The sequence below is a fragment of the Phacochoerus africanus genome, chromosome 2 (genome assembly GCF_016906955.1).
Source record: "Phacochoerus africanus isolate WHEZ1 chromosome 2, ROS_Pafr_v1, whole genome shotgun sequence".
Lineage (NCBI taxonomy): Eukaryota > Metazoa > Chordata > Mammalia > Artiodactyla > Suidae > Phacochoerus > Phacochoerus africanus.
The window spans coordinates 274,874,514-274,896,813 of NC_062545.1; the positions used below are offsets into that span (position 1 = coordinate 274,874,514).

The 22,300-nt window shown below is 58.1% G+C and overlaps 1 protein-coding gene and 1 long non-coding RNA gene across 2 annotated transcripts; one reads left to right on the forward strand and one right to left on the reverse strand.

Moving 5' to 3' along the window:
- The first annotated feature begins 7,221 nt into the window (after positions 1-7,221).
- PLPP7 (phospholipid phosphatase 7 (inactive)) lies at positions 7,222-22,041 on the forward strand. Its single transcript, XM_047768723.1, has 2 exons — positions 7,222-8,225; positions 20,750-22,041. Exons 1-2 carry the CDS (start codon positions 7,775-7,777, stop codon positions 21,112-21,114), a joined length of 816 nt encoding a protein of 271 aa, XP_047624679.1. The 5' UTR covers positions 7,222-7,774; the 3' UTR covers positions 21,115-22,041.
- Positions 14,411-15,789, reverse strand: LOC125120464 (uncharacterized). Its single transcript, XR_007133325.1, has 2 exons — positions 15,221-15,789; positions 14,411-14,833 (listed from the first exon to the last, which is right to left on the reverse strand). It is a non-coding gene; the product is annotated as an uncharacterized LOC125120464 (long non-coding RNA).
- Positions 22,042-22,300: the final 259 nt, after the last annotated feature.

Sequence of the window (22,300 nt, forward strand, 5' to 3'; positions counted from 1 at the left end):
CAGCCGGGTTTTAACACGCTGCCCGAACGTGTCTTCCAGTTCTGCAAAAAGAGCCGGCTGCAGCGTCTCCTTGCTGAGCACCGCTGTGGCTGGGGCCTTGCCAGGCATCACCTTCATGGCGCTCCACAGTGACCCCGAGAGCCAGTCCTGTCACCATCCCATTCCACAGGTGAGGACACTGGGCCCTGGGAAAGAGGGACGTGTGCATTGAACCTGGCCGCCTGGCCCGGAGACCCCGAGGCTGCGAGAGCCGATGTAGTAGATGCCCTCACCGACATTCTCTGCATTGTAGGAACCTCATTTTTATGGCCAGTGGAGACAGACGCAAGGTTCCTCGTGGGCCAACATCCAGGGCCATAGCCTGTCTTCCAGGAGCCCTTGGCCTCCCAGGGTGCAGTCATCCCGAGACCAGAAAGGCATTTCACAGGCGGGAAAAGCCCTGGTTCTGCAGACGGAAATGTTAGCGCTGGAATTCTGTTGCCCTGGGAGACGTGGTTCTCTCCTTAACTGTTTAGGACCAGCCTGGAAGCCAGTGGTGAGGCTCGAGCAGGGCCGGAGGGCCAGGCAGGTGGCTGGCAGGGCTGCCCCGAGAGGCAAGGAGGCTGCAGAGCCCAGCCGGCCTCGCTTTCACCTGACCTCCGCAGGGGTGGGCTCGGCCTGGCCAGGCCAGTAGGATCTCAGAGGGCTGGCCCCACAGCCTCCCCTACAGATGGGGAACACAGGCTCTGGGACTAGAACCCGGGCCCCCTAGCCCCCAGACCCATGATAACCTCTCTCGCTTGAAGGGGCAGCAGTGCGGCAGGGGGTGGCTGGGAGGCCCAGAGCCCTGCGTGAAGCCACAGCGCTTTCCAGCCAAAGGTTCAAAAGGACATTTCTTCCAGGTCGTGTTAGGTTTGGGATGGATGGGCTGCCGCCCGCCCGCTTCTCACGCCCGTGCATTCCTCCCCCAGGATTGGCTGGACACCTGGGCTGGGGGCTCAGAGGACACCAGGGAACACAGCCAGGACCCAGGCAGATGGCAGGTGAGGTCCGGGCAGCACTCACTTCCTCGTGGGTGAGAGGTGCCAAGGGATAACTCAGAGAATGATGACGAGGTATTAATTAACATAAATAATAAATAGGTACAATTTCATACTCAAAACGGTTATGCATAGGTATCGATTGCTATAAATCAGGCCAAGTCTAAGCTGTCTTGATGGGTCTGTGTCCAGCATTGAGCTTGGGGAGGGGACAGTGAAGGATGCCTGTCCCAGGGGTGGGAGGGGTGGGGTGGCGGGTGAGGTTACAGTGGTGATCGTGTGTTTAAGTGAGTGTGCGATGGTGTGAGTGTGTGACAGTGTGAGTTTGTGTTGTAAGGATATCGGTGGCAGTTGCGTGTAACGGTGTAGACTGTGTCTGTGTGTCCCTGCGGGAGTGTGTCCGTGTGGGTATGTGTATGAGTGTGTGCCTTGTGTGAGGATGTGTGTGTGAGTGCAGACGGATGTGTTTGTGTTCATGTGTGTCTGTGAAGGCGGATATGAGTGTGTATGTCTGTGGCTGAGTGTGTGTGTCCTTGTGAATGTGTGTGTGACAGTGAGTGTAGGTGGGCATGTTTGTGGGTGTGAGTGGCCGGGATATGGGAGTGTGTGTGGGTGCGCGTGTCTGTGCCCGCCGGTGTGTGTGTGTGTGTGTGTGTGTGTGTGTGTGTGTGTGTATGCGCTATTTGGGGCTCCTTAGTGCCTGCGAGATGGAGGAGATTCCCGGCTACATCAAGGTCAGGGAGGCAGGGGACGGCTGCTTCGCCCAGCCTGGCTGAAAGGGCGGTCTCTCTGCCCCTCTTCCCCATCGGAAGCCCGGCTTCCCCATCGGAGCCCAAGTTCTGGGCGAGAAACGCCGTCTCCTGCCCGGACGGACGGCCTCTCGCACGCACCACCGTCCCGCTGGCGAGGAGCGAAGGCTCAGCCTGCAGAGAGCACAGGTGTCCCCCTCTCCCGCCGGGTCCCCTGGCGCCGCCCCCAGCATCGTCGGGCACCAGGATCCCGCGTGGGGCAGATGCGGGAGGACCCGAGCGCCGCGCCGCCGAGGCCGCCCCTGCGCGGGGGCCTCCCCACCCGCGGCGCGCCCCGCGGCCCGGGAAGGACGGGGACGGCTGGGGGCGGCGTCAGCAGGCTGGGCGCGGCCCTGGCGCGGGTGCGGCGCTGGGAGTTCTCCAAGGTGCTAAAATAAACCCAGGGAAGGATCAGGTTTCCCGACCGAAATAACCCAGGAGCGGCCTTGGAAATGCGAACGGAGAAAGCGATCCGGGCGGGCGGGAGCCCGCGGGGTGGGGAGGCGGTGAGGAAAAATGCTTTCCGCGGGGCTGCCTCGCGGTCCTGGCAGGCGACCCCGCCGCTGTCCCTCCATCCGCGCCCCCGCCCCCAGCTGTGTGTCTCCCCAGAGCGGAGCTTCTCAGCCCCTCCCCTCCTCTTCTGGGGTCATTACCCCAAATAACCCGGCCCCTCTTGGCCAGCCCTCTTTGAGGGCAAGATCTGTAGCGGATCAGAGCCCAGGCTTGGGATGAGACATGGCCATTCATTCAATAAATACTTATTGAGTGCCTACTAGGTGCCCAGGTGGGCATCTGCCACGTGGGCTGACACTCTGTTAGGAGGACACAGGCCCTAAGCGTACGTGGAATAAATAAGCGTGGCCCGTTAGAAAGGATACTGACCCAGGAAAAAGGAGAAGAGTGGGCGAGGGTACAGGGTATTGAGGTGATGTTCGAATCCTGGGGTACCCTGCTGGCACGGGTGGGCCCGACAGAATCCCTTCACCTCTGAGCTTTGGTGCTCATTTGTGCCATGGGGACAAAAGCCTGTCTGTGAGGTCGCTGTGACAGTTAAGGGACGTGCACTTAGGTCCGAGTCTGGCACAGAGCAGTGTTTAGTACAAATGAATGATAAACATGCTAGTGGTGGCGGTAGTCAATTGATCTTAAATGTTTAAAAAAACAACACGTAACAAGTGCCTACAATGTACAAACGGCTCTGGGACAAAGGTTCCGAGAAGCTGCCTGAACATCTCTCCCGATCTCAAGTGGGAGGCAGTATATACAAAGGGTTGGGGCAAGAGCTTTAGTCTGAGTCACTTCGTCCCCCACCGCAGCCCTCTCTCAACAATGGATAGTGCTAGAACAGGGGAACTATGTGGACCAGAGGCCAGGTGGGGCAATGGTTCAGGGAGACCAGGTGATCTGCAGGCACAGGGCCACCTCAGAGCCATCTTTACCTTTCCCCCGGTCCTCGCATGAGGAGGGGGCTTGGCACACAGCAGGTCTCAGAAAATATTCCAAGGGTGAGCGAACAATGAGTGAACGACAAATGAGGCCAAACGGGATCAGAGAAGCCATGGGACACATGGCCAGGAAGAAAGCCTGAGGGCTCAGAGTTAAGGGGACCAGCCAGCCCACATCTTCAGTCTGGCCTTGCTTGGTCAGCTCTGTGGCCTCACAGATGTTGTCACCACCCTAGACCTCTCTTCCTTGACTCTAACATGGAAAAAGTGTGGTTGATTTGCCCTGTTGCCTAGACGTGTCTCCAACACTGCTCTTCCCCAGTGTCCCCTGTTCTGCTCTTCCAGGTCTGGGCTCTGCAGTTGGTGACTCAGGATGACCCATCCAATCTCACAGGGATGCGTCTGAGCTGCTTCACTTGCTACCTGCCACTTTAGCCACTTATTTATACTCTGCTTCAGCACACGGGGGTGTATTATAAGGATGACTATGCCAGAACAGTTTTGAATAGTCACAAAATAGAAGCAATAACACGTCAAATTGTAGGGAATTGCTTACGTAAAGTACGGCCCATTCACCTGACAGAACGCCAATCCGTTATCAAAAAATGATGGATTGTCATGGAGACATTACCAGGTTCATACTGTTAAGTTAAAAAAATGTAGGTTATTTTTGGAGTTCCCATCGTGGCTCAGCGGTAACAAACCTGACTAGCATCCATGAGGACTCGGGTTCAATCCCTGGCCTCCCCCAGTGAGTTAAGGATCTGGCATTGCTGTGAGCTGCAGTGTAGGTCACAAATGTAGCTCAGATCCAGCGTTGCAGTGGCTGTGGCATGGGCCAGCAGCTGCAGCCCTGATCTGACACCTAGCCTGGGAACTTCCATATGCTGCAGATGCAACCCTAAAAAAGAGTAAAAAAAAAAAAAAGTAGGTTATTTTTTAAAAGAGCAGGTAATACAATCATATTTTTAAATGTCTATTTGTTTATATAAACACGATATGCATAGATATAGTTGTTGGGTTTTTTTTGGCTGTGCCTGCAGCAAGTGGAAGTTCCCGTGCCAAGGATCAAACCCACACCACAGCAGGGATCCGAGCTGCTGCAATGACAACGCCAGATCCTTAACTCTCTGCACCACAAGAGAACTTCTAGATATAATTTTTAATAGAGGCGCTTTTTGATTATTAAAGGAACACTTGGTTGTTGTAAAACATTCCAGTATTTGGAAATGAGACAAGTGAGAATCCCTTTGTAATCTGACCGCCCTCTTGTTAACAGTGGTGACCTCCAGGCAGTAGGATTGCACCTATGTCATCTGTATCTATTGTATTTATTACAGTGAGACTGTAACATTTTGACAGTAAGAACAAAAAAAGGCTCTTGGTAAAAGTATATCGTTTGTAAGCCGACTAGTTGTTTCTTGGGTGTGTATGCTATCAGCCCAACTATACTGCACGAAGAGGTCAATGAAAGCATCAGTTCAATGAATGAATGGATTCTAAGACTCTTTAGAGGTGGGACTGTGTGGCCCATGGCAGGTGCTCATAAAGAGATGGTTCCTGCTTCTCAGCTGCTTGAGAATATGAACAGGAGCACCCTGACTTACAGATGGAAGATCAGCCCAGTGCTCCCAAGACACCACTGATCCCGTTGCACCACAGTCAGAGTGAACCTTTACATAATCCGCTCGCCAGCCCCCTGAGGGGAAGACAGAGGCCAAGAGTGCTGGCGGGACTTGCCTGCAGTTGCTAAGGTGGAGATGGTTGAGCCAGGGTTTGAACCCAGGGTGGTTCCAGTCCAGAGCCCACTTTTCACCACTCCTAGGCCAAATCCCAATCTGACTCCCGAGCCCTCTCCAGCCTGGAGCCCACCATAGCCCTCAGAACCAGCTGGCAGCTCTTGCCAGGCCAAGAGGCTGACACAGGCCTCTGGGTATTAATAACAACTATCTGGGCGGGGTTCCCCTGTCCCTCCTGAGGTCAGCCCAGGTCACAGTCCCCACCCAGGGAGAGTGGGTGAGCGCCCTGATGGAAGGCTGAACAGGCACATCCAGGTCCCTGTAGTCTGAGGCCCATGTATCCCACCCCAAGGTCTTCTTGGCAGTTGGGCCTCACCCTTTTTGGGTTTCACCCCTCTGAGCCTCAGCTTTCCCATCTGTAAAATGGGGATGAGATCATGACTTCACAGGAAGTTTGGTTAGACGGTGTCAATAAACTAAAGTACCTAGAGAGTGCGGTACACAGCCCACTCTCCATATGCTCAGGGTACAGTTCACGTGCATCTCCAGGGACCAGGATGAGGCAGCATAAGCCATCATGGCCACACCCAGAAGACGGGATGGGACATAGTCTGGGTCGTCCTTCTCCGTGGCTGCATGGTCTGAGTGGAACTCACTAGAAGGGGAGTGCCAGGGAGTCCACAAGCATCAGACTGAGGGCTCTTGGTGTCGGACTTCACACCAGCCAGGCATGGAGTGGGCGCCAGACCTTCGGGGTGGGCCCTTTGGGAGGGGTACTTGGGGGGAAAGAGGACTTTGTCTCATTTGTTTTTCATTTGTTTGCTTTTGTTTTCTTTTTGGCCGCCCAGCACGCAGCACGTGGTGTTCCTGGGCCAGGGATCAGACCTAAGCTGCAGCTGCAGCAACACCAAATCCTGTGCTAGGCCAGGGATCGAACCTGCATCCCAGCGCTCCCAAGATGCCACTGATCCCGTTGCACCACAGCAGGAGTTCCACGTTTCATTTGTTAAACAGCATCATTCCTAGCCCACAGGCTTGGAGGCTAACTACGTGGCAGGGACCCTAACCAGCATCTCGTAAACATGATCTCATTGACTTCACGACAGCTCTTGGAAGACGGACACCGGTACTCTCTCGTTACGAGTGGAGAAATCGAGGCCCAGAGAGGCCAAGTGACGTGTTGGAGGTCCCACAGCTAGTTGGTAGCAGAGCCCCGGGTCATCCCCCACCTGTCTACCCCTAGAGAGCAGTCACTCCCAGCCCAGGTGGCGTCCTGTCCTTAGGAAGCTCTGGACCTGCTACGTGGGAGGCTGTGGGGTGGGCCTGGGTCTTCATGGGGGCCTGCAAGCTTGGAAGCACTCCTGCCTTCATCCCAGCCAGGCAGGCAGGCCTTGGCTGCCCTGAATCATGAGATGGGGCGTTCACTGCCGACTCTGCTGACTGCCCTAAACCAGGGGCTTCCACTTGGACCCAGGCCTCCTGGGCTGTGGAGACTCCAGGTTCACACAGTCATCCTGTGAGTGCAGGTTGGCCCGAGTCAAACCCCAAAGCCTCAGCTGGGCCGTCTTGGCCTGCCCCTCTCTGGGTCTGCAGCCTCTGTTGCCCCCTGGCTCCATGCACCACCACACAGGCCTCCCTAACGCCACGTGGGGTAGGCGCTCCCCTGCCTGGGACCTCTCGCCTTCTCTTCCTTCCAGGGGAAAACGCTTCGTAACTCCCAGGCCAGGCCGGGGGCCCTGGTCTGCGATCCTGCAACACATCAGCCCACGTGCAGTCATTCCACGTGTCATTTGCTTAACTCCTGCTGAACGATGAGCTGCCCCGGGGACCCGGACACAGCCTGTTCCGCTTACTGCGGTATCCCAGGCCCCAAACGCAGGGCCCGGAGCTTGGTGACTATTTATGGGTTGCCTGAAGCTGCTGGAGTGCTCCCGTCCTTCGCAAAACTCTGGGCAGTGGAGGCAGCGGCCTCCAAGGGGCAGATGCGTTACCAGCCAATTAATTACCCCTCCTTCTAATGGAAATCAGATCTTACAGATGGCCATTTGATGAAACTGTAAGGCATGGAAGCCAGATCTGAGACTGACTGGGAAAAAAACAAAAAAAAGCAAAAAACATAACAAAACCCCAGCCTGCCAGCTTAATGACATGCTGTCATGGAGGGGAGGGGCTGGGCCGGCCCCCGAGGACCCGAGATGATGCTTTCAGTGACGTCATTCACTCCATCTGGTGCCCGGAGGGGCCTTTGGCCTGGACTCCCCAGGTCTCGTCTGCGGGACCAGGTCCAAGCTGTCCCAGGCCAGTGGGGCCGGCAGGCCTGGCTCACCGGAGGTGTGGTCTGCTCAGAGGGAGGCTGGTCAGGGCAGGGGTTCATCGGGGGCCCACATCTGGGCCTCTAGCCCCGGGCACAGCCAAGGCCAGAGCAGCAGGAAGACTACATTTCCCAGAGTCCCCCAGGCCCTGGGAAGGAGCCATTGGAAGATTTAAATAGCCAGGCCTGAGGCAGCCAGGCCGCAGCTGTGGACTCGTCCGCCTCCCGGGTGGCTCCATTGGCGCTGGCCCGCGCTGGGGGGCTCGATTGGCTGCCCAGCTGGCACTGACACTCCCTGGGCGCCTGGTGGCAGCCGGAGGTAAACAGCCATGTGCGATCCTGCTCTCTATATTTAACAGCTGCCGCAGAGCAGGCAGGGAGGCAGGGAGCAGTGGCGGCTCCCGGGCTCCCGTCTTGGGGAGAAGGCCCTTGCAGCCAGGCTGGCACCGGCCCTCGCCCTGTGATCGTCACCATGCCTGCCTCCCAGAGCCGGGCCCGGGCCCGGGACCGCAACAACATCCTCAACCGGGCCGAGTTCCTGTCCCTGAACCAGCCCCCCAAGGGAGCCCCGGAGCCCCGAGGCTCGGCCAGGAAGGCCTCCGGCCCCTCGGCGCAGCCCCCACCCCCTGGCGACGGGGCCCGTGAGCGGCGCCAGTCGCAGCAGCTGCCCGAGGAGGACTGCATGCAGCTGAACCCCTCCTTCAAGGGCATCGCCTTCAACTCCCTGCTGGCCATTGACATCTGCATGTCCAAGCGCCTGGGGGTGTGCGCCGGCCGGGCCGCGTCCTGGGCCAGCGCCCGCTCCATGGTCAAGCTCATTGGCATCACCGGCCACGGCATCCCCTGGATCGGGGGTACCATCCTCTGCCTGGTGAAGAGCAGCACGCTGGCCGGCCAGGAGGTGCTCATGAACCTGCTTCTGGGTGAGTGTGCCCACCGGCCGCGACCCACCCTGCCAGGCCCTGGAAGGGAGCCCGCCCGAGCGAGGACCAGCCGGACCCTCAGAAGCCGGTTGGAACAATCAAATGAGGTTAGGCAGGACGGGTGCCCCAGAAACAGGCAAGGCTCTGGCTTGGGAAGGAGTGAGCTGGGGACGTGCAGACGACTGCCCCCTACAAAATGGGGGCCTCAAGGATGGGGGGCGCAGCGGGAAGCTCGGAGAAGGGCCTGTGCAGGGCCAAGTGCACGGCCGCCCCAGAGGCAGCTTGAAGTGGGGGTGCTGGGGGCTCTGGCCAGGAATCTGGGGGGTTCTCGGCAGTGGGGTAGTGAACCCTGTAGCCCACATCCCGTGGCTCGGGGTCCTGGAATGGAGGTCCCAGGCTGCTTGCAGGCCGCACTTGTTAGCTGCCTCTCCCTGTCCCCCGCGCCCCCCACTTGGCTCAGGGACCCTTGAAGCTGCCTAGGATCCTCCCACAGGGCCTGGGGGTTCAGGAGCCCCATCTGGGGCTCCCACCCACTCGTGGCCTTACCTGCTGCTCCCCTAGGTGTGTCGCTGGAGGAGAGGGCCTGGTGAGCTTGGGTTGGTTTTTGCAAAGTCTTTGCCACCAGCGTCTTTCAGTTTAGCGTTGCCCTGTGCCAGGTGCCACGTGGGCCCCATGTGGAAGGCAGGCCCTCCCCTCTCCCCAGAGGAGACGCCCAGCCCCCATCCGGCCCACCCTCCAGGCACCTCCAGATCCCCAAGGTGCTCGGGGAAGCTCCACTTCCACCCTCCGTGTTGATCTCCTGGCCCTCCCCCCAGTAGACAGCATTTGGGACGCAGGTGCGGGGCCGCTGGGGGCCAGGGAGTCACAGGCTAAGCCAACACTGACAAGGGGTCCCAGTTCTAGAGGGTGGTCAGTGGCTGTGAGCACTAAGAGCTGCCGTCCCAGAGGAGGTGACAATAACGTGTGTCTCCCCACTTGGCCCCAGAGTGTCTGGGGCTGGACGCTCTATGGGTGGGACGTGGGGAGGGGGAAACAGCAGACGCTCCGTGCAGGACAGAGCTGGGCCTGGAACCGTCACGTTTTCTTGTTCTTATTATTCATTTATTTACATCACTGGTTATTATCCCAAATGAACAGTCCCGTGTGACTGGTGCTGTTATCATCCCCACTTTACGATTAGGAAACTGAGGCTCCTATAACTAGAGCAACCTGGCCAAGTCTTCAGAGCTGGAGATTTGTACCAGGTCTGCCTGCTGTCCTGGCCAGTGCTCTTTCCAGGCACCCAGCCATGGGCTTGGGAGGGACCCACACAGCAAGGCGGCCCCAAAGCAGGGCTGGGGCTTTGCGGGGCAGAGCCCTGGTCTCATTACCCACAGTTTCCCCGGTGCCTGCTGCAGCCTCACACAGAGCAGCTGCTCAAGAAAGCTGTGCTTGGGGTCAGGTTGCCTGGTGTCCAAGGACGGGGTGGGCAGCGTCCTTGAAGCTTCCTCTCAACTCCTCCCCGAGGTGAAGCTGTGTCTGCGGTTTGTTCAGGGCTTACTCTGTGCCCGGATTTGCATCAGCCGCGGTTCACCTCTCACCCTCACCATGACCCCACAGGGAGAAGCTGTTTGTCTTCCTCCTTTAAAGAGGAAGAGGCACAGGGAGACGATTTTCACCCAGCCATGCAGCTAGCTAGTCAGTGAGGCCGGGATTAGAACTGGGGACAGCTCTGGCTTGTTAAGATGAGGCTTCTGGGGAGTTCGCCTTGTGGCTCAGCAGAAATGGATCCGACTAGTATCCGTGAGGATTCGGGTTCGATCCCTGGCCTCAGTTAGCAGGTCAGGGATCCGGCGTTGCCACGAGCTCTGGCGTAGGTCACGAATGTGGCTCAGATCTGGTGTGGCGGTGGCTGTGGCACAGGCCAGCAGCTATAGCTCCAATTCAACCCCTGGCCTGGGAACTTCCATTTGCCGCAGGTGTGGCCCTAAACAACAACAGCAACAACAAAGACGAGGCTTCTGGCTCATTCCAACAACCAGATTCTGTGGCCACAAAGGTGTTTGCTTCAAAGAACAAAGAGCAAGATTCCAGATGCCTCCCCTCTTGAATGACAGTCATTTCTAAGTTTTTTAAAACATCATTTATTGGGCCTCACTATGTACCAAATATTATGCCACGGATGTTCTGTATTTCATGATTTTAAAATCTTTTGAATGACCACATAACGTAAATATTAAAACACCCACTCTACAGATGCGTTAGCTGAGGCTCAGGGACAGTCGAGAGACTTGCCCACCCCACACACCTCTAAGTGGTAGGTCCGGGAACCAAACCCCAGTCCTCTGGGCTTCAAACCCCTCAACTTCCACCTCACTGTCGGTCTGCAGGTTGGGCGTTCAACCCAGTCTTCGCCAAAGCCCGTGAGGAGCGAGGCCTCTGAGAGGTTTCCTGTTTCCCAGCATCACTGCAGGTGCATCGGGTACCGAGACCAGGGAGTGATAAGAGCCTGGCACAGAGCAGCTGCTCAGAGCAGGCGGGGTGGTCTGTGGGGCCCGGGGCACTTCGTGGGGGTGCGGCTCCCACCCCTGGGCCTGGTGGGGGCAAAGTGCAGCAAGGGGCCAGGGTGGGTTAATCCCACAGCTCTGGACCGACCCACAGGAGCGGCTGTCTACATGGCTCCCCTGGGGAACACAGACCATCCATGGAGCGCGTGGTTCTAGCCATTCTTTAGTCTTTGGGGGCCTGGGGGGCCTTTCAACCCTCGAACCCCAGGCTGCTGCGGGCTTTGTCCGGGTGCTTGTCTGAACCTTCCTCGCTCTGTGAGCCTGGTCAAGTCAGATCCATCTCTGAGCCTCCATTTCTGGATCTGTACCTGGGGCTTTGGGGCTGTGGTGGGGATTGAGGGGGGCACGGGTCAAGCACTTGGCACAATGGGTGGCAGGCAGACGTGGACACGGTGGGGCCCAGAGAGGTGAGGGGGCCCCCTACCGCCCACTCAGCACCAGAGCACCTGGCAGATTCCTGGGGGTGGAGGCTGCCACCTGTACAGTGGGCCCTGAGGTTTCCTCAGCCCCAAAGGGAAACTCAGCAGCCTTAGGAAATGGAGCTTCGGCGGCTGGACCAGCTGCTCCCTGTGTCCCCTCCCCAAGGGTGTGCTGCCCAGACTCGGGAAACCTCAAAGCTGGAAGGGGTCTTAGCAGCCGGCAAACGCCTGGCTCCTGAGTCGGCCGGACCTGGCTGCAGATCCCAGCCCAGCTGTGGGGACTTGGACAAGTGACTTGGCCACGCTGAGCCTCCTTTTCCTCATCTGTCAAGTGGGTTCAGCTGGGATACTTCACGAAAGAATTACACATCGACTGCCCGTGGCACAGACCGACCAGGCAACGCGCGTACCGCAGTGTTGCCCTCCTCCTCGCCATTGCCATTGTCAGAAGGGCTCCCAGGTCCAGGCTCTCCCACTCCCCGCCAGGCGGCAGACACCTGCGAGATGACCGGTCCCCTCCTTTGCCCTTCCCCTGCATCGCCCAGCTTGATCCCCCAAAGAATGTTGACTGAAATTCCCTGGTTATACAAACTATACATTCTTTATTTTTCTATGTCATTTTTTATTTGGGGAAAACATATGTAACGTGAAGCCATGTTAACTGTCTTTATGTGCACACGAGCCTCGAGGGCATTCACGTTGTTGTGCACACACCACCACCATCAGCTCCAGAATCTTCCATCCTCCCCAACTGAAGCTCTGTCCCCATCAAACACTAACGCCCATTGCCCTCCCCTGGCACCCGGCACTCACCATTCTTCTGGTTTCTGTGATTCTAATGAGTCTCAGGGTCTCCCATGAGTGGCCTCATGCAGTATTTGTCTTTTTGTGTCTGACTTATTTCGCTTAGCACCCTGCCCTCAGCGTTCATCCATTGTTGTAGCAGGGGCAGCATCTTCTTCCCTTTTTTTTTTTTTATGGCCACACCTGTGGCCTAGGGACGTTCCCAGGCCAAGGATTAAATCTGAGCCACAGCTGCAGCAACACCAGATCCTTTCACCCCCTGCACCGGCCAGGGATCAAACCCATGCCTTCGCAGCAACCCGAGCCACTACAGTCAGGTTCTTAACCCACCATGCCACCATGGGAACTCCTTCCTTGTTAAGGCTGAGTAATATTCCATGGGGATAGATCACATTTTGCTTATCCATTATCTGTCAGTAGACGCTGGAATTGCTTCTGCTTTCTGGCTACTGTGAATGATGCTGCGATGGACACGGGAGCATAGATATTTGCTCAGATCCCTGCGTTCCCTTCTTTGGGGTGTAAACCCAGGAGAGGAATGGCTAGGTCAAACGGTGATCCTGTGTTTGATTTTTTGAGGCGCACCCCAGTACTGTGTTCCGGAGCAGCTGCACCATCCTACCTTCCCACTGGCAGTGCACAAAGGCTCCAGTCTCCCCACAAGTGTGTTTGGCCAGGGCTTATTTTTTCAATGTAGCAGCCGGCCCAATGGGCAGGACGAATGGTCCCTCCCTGCGGTTTTGACTTGCGCTTCCCCAATGATGAGTGATATGGAGGCTTTTCATCATACATCCGTATGGTAAGGAAAATTCAAACAAGGACGGACGATGAAAAGAGGGGCTCCCTTAATCCCCTTCCCCAGGAAGGACCCCCATTGCCGTTTGGGTCACTGGCCTCTGGATTTTTCTCTGCGCTGATAGTAACCGACCGTGGACTTCTAAAAATGGCCTCCTGCAGCGTCTTGCCCAGCTTGGCCTCATTCTCGTGGCCCTGCAGGGCCTGCTGGGCCCTGTGCCTCCCACCTCGGCCCCCAGCATCTCTTCCCATCAAGCACGAGGGTTCCAGAGCCAGAGCCAGCTTCCCCAGCCTGGCAGCATCCTGGGCCTCTCACAGCATCCCCTCCCCCCACGCAGCCCCTGCTGTCCCCCCTCCGTATAATCTGTTCTGTCAGCTCTCCCACCCCCGCCCACCGGCTCCTGCTCTGGGGGACAGCTTAGGTGACAACCCCTCCGCAAGGCTTGTATTGTCCCTAATTGATGGATATTTAGACTGATCCCAAACCTTCACGGTCAGGTGCCCTCCTGCTGGAGATGCCAGCTCAGCTCTGCAAAGGTGGAACCTTCCCCAGCTTCCCTTACCACCATCTCAGTGGGGGCTCAGCCAAATGGTCCCTCCAGGTGGCCTCTGGCCACCCACAGCGCAGGTCAGGGCCCCCGTGCCCTGTCGTGGCAGCTGCCCCTGCGGCTCGTACAAGAAGAGAAGTTGGGAGGGGCACCGCCTGGGGGAGGGGTCCTCTTCTGCATCCCCTCTCCCCAGAGCCCATGCCCTTGGACTTCTATGCCGATGGTTTGGATGTCCTTGCACCCTGACAGTCTTCAGAACTAGACCGAGACACTGTAGTATCTGGATTCCTCAGGTGAGACCAGTGCAAGTTATAGAGCTCACCCAGAATCACGCAGGCCAGGGCTTTAGGCACAGACCGGGACTCGTGTGAGCCGTCAACGCTGAAGGCAGGGCACCCTGGTCAGGAGACATGCCAGGTATGGACACACACACACACAGACACATGCACACACGCGCGCGTGCGCGCACACTGCTCACACCAACAGAGCAGAGGTCCCAGTGCCCAAAGTCTGGAGCGTTCCTGCCTCCTCTCAGGATTGGCCTTCCACCCAGCCTCTCTGCTCACTGCACGCCTCCCAAGGATCTCTGTCCTTCTAGAACAGTGCCCTGGTTTTTGACATAGCTGCGTGTATGCACTAAAACACACATTATATAAATTCTCCACATAAGTATTTCTTTTGGCTGCACCCACGGCACACAAAACATCCTAGGCTTTGGATTAAACCCGCACCACAGCAGTAACAATGCCAGATCCTTAACCTCTAGGCCACCAGGGAACTCCTTTTTTTTTTTAAATCTTGTTGAAGTGTCCAGTTCAGTGGCATTAAGTACATTCCCAATGCTGTGCAACCAACTCCACCATCCATCCATCTCCAGAATTTCTTTCTTCTTCCCCAACTGAAACTCCGCTCCCATTAAACACGACCTCCCCATTCCCCCTCCCCAGCCCTGGCAACCTCTAATCTACTTTCCCTCCCTGCGAATCTGCCTCCTCGAGGGACCTTGTAAAAGTGGAATCATGCAATATTTGTCCTTTTGTAAAAATAGCTTTTAAAAAATGTGCACGTTCATGGTAAGAAAAAAAATTTTAATGCGGAACTACAGAAAGTCAGCAAAAATCACCCTCATCCTCCCACCCAGCAAGAAGCACTGTCAACAGTTAGTGAGGTGCCTTCCAGACTTTCTTCTCTGCCTATAAACACATTTACATCTTATTTCACAAAAGCAGCATCCTACTGTAAATCCGGTTTGGTAGTTGGCCTTTTCCACTTAGGGCCCATAGCTGTCCTTCGGTGGCTATAAATACACACCGGCTTCAGCATTCGCAGTGGCCCCAGAGTGCTCCATTGTCTAGACTTGGCCGCGGTCTGTCCCATCTGTCTCCGGCTCAAGGGCATTGGGTCGGTGCGGGGTTTTCAGCATCCTGAGGCGTGCTGCAGTGGACATCCTTGACCGTGAGTCGTGGTGCACCTCGTTCTCTCCCAAGGAGATATTCCTACAGATGGAAGAGCTGACTCAAAGGAGGCCTGTGCTAAAGCCTCTGCGTCCGAAGCCAGGTGCCCTTGAGAAAGTTTAAGCCGTTGTACACCGCTCCAAGCACTGCCGGCTCGTGCCAGGCTCCCGGGGAGGCAGGATGGGGGATCAGAGGCCAGGAGAGCTGGGGCCCCTCCGCCCAGCCCCAGCCAGTGAGAGCTGTGGGCTCTCAAAGCTGCCCCTTCACCAGCCAACAGGGAGCCCCTGAAAGGCCCGGACTTTGCTCCCCGACCCGGCTGGTCCTGCAGGGCAGCTCTGGGAGGAGGCGGAAGAGGCCGAGCCCAAGGGGCTGCACCGCAGGGGTCGTCCCAGTCCCCACCCCAGGTTGAGGGAGAGGAGTGCTCGTCACCAGCACGGCGGGGCCTGGAGACTGGCTGTGCTTCCTGCGAGGAGGCTTCCGTCGTCTGGGCGCCCGGGTCGCTGAGACGGGGCGGCGAGGAGCCCTGGGGGGAAGGCATCCGCGGTGGCTGGCGGGTGACGGCCTGCAGCCTGGCGCTCTCCCTTTTCCTCCGCATGGCCCTGCGTCGCTTCTGGGATGATCCCCACTTTGTCCTCAAAGGAAGGAAGGAAGCTCGGAGGGCGGGATGCGCCAAGGTCACAGACGTCGCGAGCAGCTGACTTCGGGCCTGTCTCTGATCCCAGAGCCCCGGTGCACAGCCTCTAACCTAGTTGACGGCGGTGAGCAGAGGCCCGGGGAGGTTCGGTGACCTGCCAGGTCACAGAGCAAGTCAGGGCGACAGGGCCTCGGCCCCTCCTGACTCCAGCCCCTGAGCCGGCTGCCCCCAGGGCGGGAGCACCTTCCTCCCAGGCTGGGAGGGAAAGTAGGTCAGCGAACTGGGGCCATGTGAGCGGAATTCACGGAGCCTTGAGTGATGGAGCCATTTGCTTCTATTTCTGGGCCCCAGATTATGCGCTGACAGTGTCAGAATGGCAGTCACACGAGGGCTGGCCACCGAGCTGGGGGAGGGGCGCGGCCTGCGGGCGGCAGGAGGGGGCGGGGGAGGAGGGAGCCCCCCCCAAGCCGGCGGCTCTGCTGGGGTTCCATCCCCGCCCTCCTCTCCACGTCCATCCCTCAGAACCGGACAGTGGCAGGTGAGGGGGAGACCGCGGGCCATCACACCTGCAAGGAGCTCCCTGTATACCTGTTGCTCCCGGCCCCTCGTCCCCTCAGCCTCCTGGCACGCTGCCAGCCTGGTTCCCCAGCCCCAGCCCTGGCCCTTGCCTGACATGCTCAGGACCCTGGAGGTCAAGTGAGTGAATGAATGAAACAAGCCCGGGCTGGGCTGGGCCAGCTGGAGAGCCAGGCTGGCCGATGGTCGCGAGAGGTCCAGGGCGGAGGGGTAGTCTCCATTACGGGCCTCAAGAGACAGAGCCAGCCAGAAACAGCAGAGTCTCAAAGGCCCAGATGTGGGGTTTGCAAATCATGGCCCACAGCCAGCCTCTGGGAGGGCAGGGCCAGGGTTCCCCGCCCCCCCACTCCCCCAGCTTCAGCCACGGGGCAGCCTCTCATCTGCTCCCTATACCGAGTCTTACAATGGAAAAATGTCCTGCTGCTAAAAAGGTTTGAAAGGTGTGGGCCTCGCTCAGTTCTTGGCCTGTTGTCCTGATGGCTGGACACCTGCGGAGGCCGAGGCCCCGGCCGCCTTGCCTTCAGCCGCCGTATCAGAGGGAGACCCTGAGCCCAGCATCCCACTGGGCGGCCCCTGGAGGTGTGCCAACACTGGCCCTCTCCCGGAGAGCCCTCTGGAAGCCAGCAGCTTTCTCTGGGCCCCTCTGCTGCAGTTTGCACGTGTCTGGGAAGGCAACCTTGAACCAGCGAGAACTTGCCAACTTGCTGAGCCCGTTTGGCTGAGGAACTTGGTCGCCAATTGGGTAGATGGCCCACATCTTTCCAGTGGCCAGTGTCATGGTCTGGGCTCCCTTGGGGCGTGATCCTCTCCCCATCAGCCCCCACCCCAGCCCCCAGCCCAGGATGCTCTGACTTTGGCTCAGGTGCTGAAGGCCTCGGGACGTGGGCCAGGTCATTTTGACCCTGGTGGGGCCTCAAAAAAGGAAAGCCTTTCACTGATACCCCTACTTGATGCCAGCTGGCCTCCAGGGTCTGAAAGCCTTAAATACCTTACCTGGATCAGGCCAGACTGGGACTAGGTACCCATATCCTTGGTAACCACAGTACTTCCTGTGGTTTTGGTCTCTGTCTTGGTGTGGGGGACTGGGTAGCAGTGATAACGGCAGCGGTGCCATTGACCGCCGCCTACCAGGCTGTTCTAAATACTTCACGGGCACTAAGGCGCTCATTTCACCTGTGATGACCCCTGCTACAGGTGGGTAGACTGAGGCTCTGACAGGTAAAGGGACTGAATGAGCAGAAGAGCCAGGACTTGAACCCTACCTGTGACTCCGGAACCTGCAAGTTCAACCCCCACCCATGAACTGCCTCCTCCTCAGTGGAGAGATCCTGTCGTCACCAGGGGAGGGAGTGGCCTCCCCGGGCTGGAGAGGACCTGCTGTCTCCTCTGGGCCTGGTCTCTTGCTGGGTGACTCCATTAGGTTCAGGGGCCCCAGGGTGAGAGGCAGCCGCCTCCCTCCAGCTCCCTCAGCTCTGCTGGTCCCTGTCCCTTGCTGGGACCGTGACCTCCTACGGTCTCCTGATGGCTCCCAGCCTGGGTCAGCAGCACCTGGGAACACGTTGCCATGGAAACACGAGGGTCCTCCCTCCTTAGGCTCCTCCCCTCGTGGCCTGGCAGCCCCTCCATCACCACTTCCTGCTTCTGCTTCTGTCCCTTGCTGGCCCAGGGTGGGCAGACATCAGCTGGCCCTTTGGCTAATGAGAGGGGAGGCCCCAGAGAGGCCAGGGGTTCAAATGCCAAACCAAGAGCCCAGACAGCAAGCAGCACCCCTGCAGAGGGCAGGAAAAGAAGCTCCGCCCCAACCAGGGAGCGCTGTGTTATCTAGGAGCCATCTGGACATCCAGGGCTGGGACGGGCAGGTAAATTCGCCAGGGTGCCTCGGACCCTGCAGCTGCGGGGATCTGGGGGCGTGTGACATGGCTACTTTCAAAAGCAGGTTACAGAACAGCATGTATAGAGCATGTCACAGCTTTTATTAAATCTACGCTCTATAGATGGAGAGAAGGCTCTGGAACAGTGGCTACCTCTGAGTGGCAGGATTACAGGTGATTTAAAATCTTACTTTTGTTTTCTGGAGTTCCCGTTGTGGCGCAGCGGAAACGAATCCGACTAGGAACCATGAAGTTGCTTGTTCGATCCCTGGCCTTGCTCAGTGGGTTAAGGATCCGGCGTTGCCGTGAGCTGTGGTGTAGGTCTTAGACGCGGCTCGGATCCCGCGTTGCTGTGGCTCTGGCGTAGGCCGGTGGCTACAGCTCCGATTCGACTCCTAGCCTGGGAACCTCCACATGCCGTGGGTGTGGCCCTAAAAAGACAAAAGACAAAAAAAAAACTTTTGTTTTCTATTTTGTAAGTTTGCTACAGTGAACATCTATTGGGTCATTCATTTTCTTAAAGTTTTTTTTTGTTTGTTTCTGAACAAGAGCAGCTACAGGCCACCAAGCTTCTAGAAATCCCCCAGCGTCAGGCTGCATTGACCTGTCATTTGGTGAAAATCCTCCATCCTTCCCCGCCCTCTCGGTGTGCCAGGCATGCAGGGGACCAACCTGTCCGCTTTGCTGGGACTTCCCTCTTTAGCCATGATGGCTTGTGTCCTTGGAGCCCCTCGGTCCCAGGCAAACCCTGGGACAGTCAGTCCCTCTGCAGGCGTCGTGCCAGGCCCCCTCGGGAGGCAGGTGTTTGTGATCTCATCTTACAGGCAAGGGGAGTTAGGTGACTTGTCCAAGGTCACAGGCAGGCGGCTCCACGGCTGGGACACAAACCCGGGTCTCTGTGATACTCGTGAGCCCCCATCCGTATTGGCTGACTGGGTGCCCCTGCGATCTGCTGGGTGAAAATGAGGCCTTGCTATAAGGGTACAGAGAGGCAGAGCAGCCTCTCCGAGGCCACACAGCAGGGTGGCGGTGGAGGCAGGATGGATGGAGATCCAGGTCCCCCGAAATGGAAAAAGAGCCCACTGTGCCCCAGGCCAGGGACTCAAGCAACATGCAGAGGCTACCGTTGTGTGTCTGGCCCCGGACATGAGCGTATGAACAAAGTAGGCTTGGCTCTGCCTCCACGAAGTGATGGTGCGAGGGAGGAAGCAAGGAGCTGACCCCGACCTCTCACCAAGCCGGCAGGTTCCCTAGGTGCCCCTGGGCAGGTGAGGGGGCTTGGGTGTCGGAAATGCGCTGCCTGACCTGTCGGGAGGGCAGGGAAGGCCTCCCTAGGGACGTGATGTGTAGGCTGAGACCTGGGGATGATGGAGCAAAGGACAGAGGGAGGGAAGGAGAAACATCCAGAAAGAAGGAGGAATGGGTAGCGCTGCTCCAACCTCCAGGGTTTGGTCTCATCCTCTGTACCATGACGACGTGGTTCGGCTGCCACGTGGAAAACGGTCTGGCTGGTCTTCAAAAGTGGCACATAGCAGAGTGCCCCCTGTGGCACAAAGGGATCCGCAGCATCTTGGGAGCCCTGGGACACAGGTTCGATCCCCGGCCTGGCACAGTGGGTTAAGGATCTGGCGTTGTTGCTGCAGCTGCAGCTTAGGTCAAAGCTGTAGCTCGGGTTTGATCCCTGGCCCAGGAAATCCATATGCCATAGGGTGGCCAAAAAGGGAAAAAAAGAAAAAAATGACCCATCGTTACCAGGTGATAGACAAATTCCATCTGGAGGAATATGCCCCCAAAGCACTGAAAAATGGGTGTAGCCGACAGTTTCTTGTACACAAGTGACCACAGCGGCCAGAGGTGCAGGCAACCCAAATGTCCAACGGGAGATGAATGGATAAACAAACTGTGGCGGGTCCACACGGGGGAATAATAGCCATAAAAAGGGAGGAAGTTCTGACACCCATACAGCATGGATGAGCCTCAAGGTGCGTGAAAGAAGCCAAGACACACAAGGTCATGTATTGTGATTCCATCTATGTGCGATGTCTGGAAGAGGCAGGTCCGTGGAGACAGAGAGGGGAATGGTGGTGGCAGGGGCTGGGGAGAGGGAGGCCGGGACCCATTGCCTAATGGGTGCGGGGCTTCCTCTTGGGGGATAAAAATGTTTTGGAGCTTCATCGAGGTGTGGTTGCACAATGTTGTGAATGCGCCAAATGCCACTGAGCCGCACCCTTAAAAATGGCTACCTGGGGAGTTCCCGTGGTGGCCCAGCAGGAATGAACCCGGCCAGTATCCACCAGGACACAGGTTCAATCCCTGGCCTCACTCAGTGGGTTAAGGAGCCCATGATGCTGTGGCTGTGGTGTAGGTTGAAGATGCGGCTCGGGTCCTAAGTTGCCGTGGCTGTGGTGTAGGCCGGCAGCTACAGCTCCGATTGGACCCCTAGCCCGGGAGCTTCCATGTGCCACGGGTGTGGCCCTAAAAACCAAAAAAAAAAAAAAAAGGTTAATTATATGTTATATGAATTTCACTTCAACGTAGAGCAGAGGGCAATGTGACTTCCCGCTCTCGGAACTGATGGGGGCTTCGGTGAAGTCCTTGGAGAAAACCTACCAGCCTGAGGCCCTGGTCAGTGTCCCCCGAGGTGCCTGCAGTGGCCCAGGAGACCCCTGGCCACCCCTCTTTCCTTCCGCACCTTATCCGTCTGAATGTCCCAGCAAGGCCCTTCCAGGTAGAGGGAACAGCACAGACGAAGGCCCCAAGGTGGGACCCTGTCGGAGGTGCGCGCGCACGCGGCTGCTGTGAAGACGGGGCGGGGGCGGGAGACGAGGTGGGAGGCGGCACTGACAGCCCCTGGGGGCCCCTCTCGCCCGCCCGCAGCCCTGCTCCTGGACATCATGACGGTGGCGGGCGTGCAGAAGCTCATCAAGCGACGCGGCCCGTTCGAGTCGAGCCCCAGCCTCCTGGACTACCTCACCATGGACGTCTACGCCTTCCCCGCCGGGCACGCCAGCCGCGCGGCCATGGTGTCCAAGTTCTTCCTCAGCCACCTGGTGCTGGCGGTGCCCCTGCGCGTCCTGCTGGTGCTCTGGGCCCTCTGCGTGGGGCTGTCGCGGGTGATGATCGGCCGCCACCACATCACCGACGTCCTCTCCGGCTTCGCCATCGGCTACTTCCAGTTCCGCCTGGTCGAGCTAGTCTGGATGTCCTCCAACACCTGCCAGATGCTCATCTCCGCCTGGTGAGCCGCCTGTCTGAGGCCCCGGGGCCAGGGGTGGCCCGAGAGGCGGCCGGAGGACAGAGCCCCGGCAGGGGAGGGGGCCCCAGGCAGCCCCGGTGCATCTTCCCATCTTGGAGGCTGGTGACCGCAGGTGTGGCCCTCCAGTGACTGGCACACCCCTGGGTGCTGGGTGCCCCTTTCATGGGATGCTGGTCCCTCCCCAGGCAGCCTGGGCCCGGCCTCGGGAACAGCGCCCCTCGGCTTCCGCTCTGAGATACTGGGAGAGAACCAGGGTGGCGGGAGAGCGGCCCAGCCTTGTTTTGTCCTTTCATCGTCATGACTGTTGAGTTCCTGGCTGTGCCCACCCCACCCCAGCACGACGCCAGGCAAAATAGCCACCACCCAGACAGGTGCCATCACCATTTGACGGGCATCGCTAGCTTAGGGCAGCGCTTTCCGAAGGGTGCCTCACTGGACACCAGCCTGCACGATGCTTTGGGAGGAAAAATGGTTTTGTGGTCAAACACGTTTGAGAAATGCTGCATATCTGTTGGACATTCGCAAGGGCCCGTGTGGTCGTAAAGGCTCTAAGTCCTGTAGGAAAGCTTCCATCAAACCTTGTTGAACCCCTGTCTCCTAAACTTATTTGACCTCAGAACCCTTTTCTCGAGGAACAGCTACGAATCCTGCAGGGAACCGCATTTCCCCAAGCATGTTGGGAGATGCTGCCTGGGAGCAGAGGGGCCGGAGGGCTGAGCTGGCCTCTCCCCACACCGGGCCCAGAGCCTGGGGGAACCAGGCGTCTGCGGCACGCCTGCAGAAAGCCCCTAGCCCAGGGCATCGGTGCCGCTTTGGCCCCCAGGGGCCGGACTCCGTGTGACCTAATAGGTCGTTTCCAAGTCAGCCGTTTTGAATGTACACTTCATGTGACAATACAGATGACATGCAAGCAGCCCCTCTCCCCCGCGTGTTCTTTTCCTCATGCAATGCGATTTCCAAGCAGGAGAGTCGCTGTTAACATGGGGCTGGGCGTTGGGGGGGGGGCTGTTTTCTTTACCCCTCAGCCAGGCTGCGGTGTCAGGGGTCAGGGGGCAATGGGCCCCTAGACTTTTCCAGGCTGATTGGTCCCTTGCCTCGGAGGTCCCTGCCGGGCCCCCACCTCCTCCATCCGCAGGCCCTGCAGCAGACTCCCGCTGGGGGGCCACGGAGCT

Coding starts and splice junctions, on each gene's coding strand:
- PLPP7 (XM_047768723.1), top strand. CDS start 7,775: ATGCCTGCCTCCCAGAGCCGGGCCCGGGCCCGGGACCGCAACAACATC. Junction 8,226..20,749: donor GCTCATGAACCTGCTTCTGG/GTGAGTGTGCCC, acceptor GCCCGCCCGCAG/CCCTGCTCCTGGACATCATG.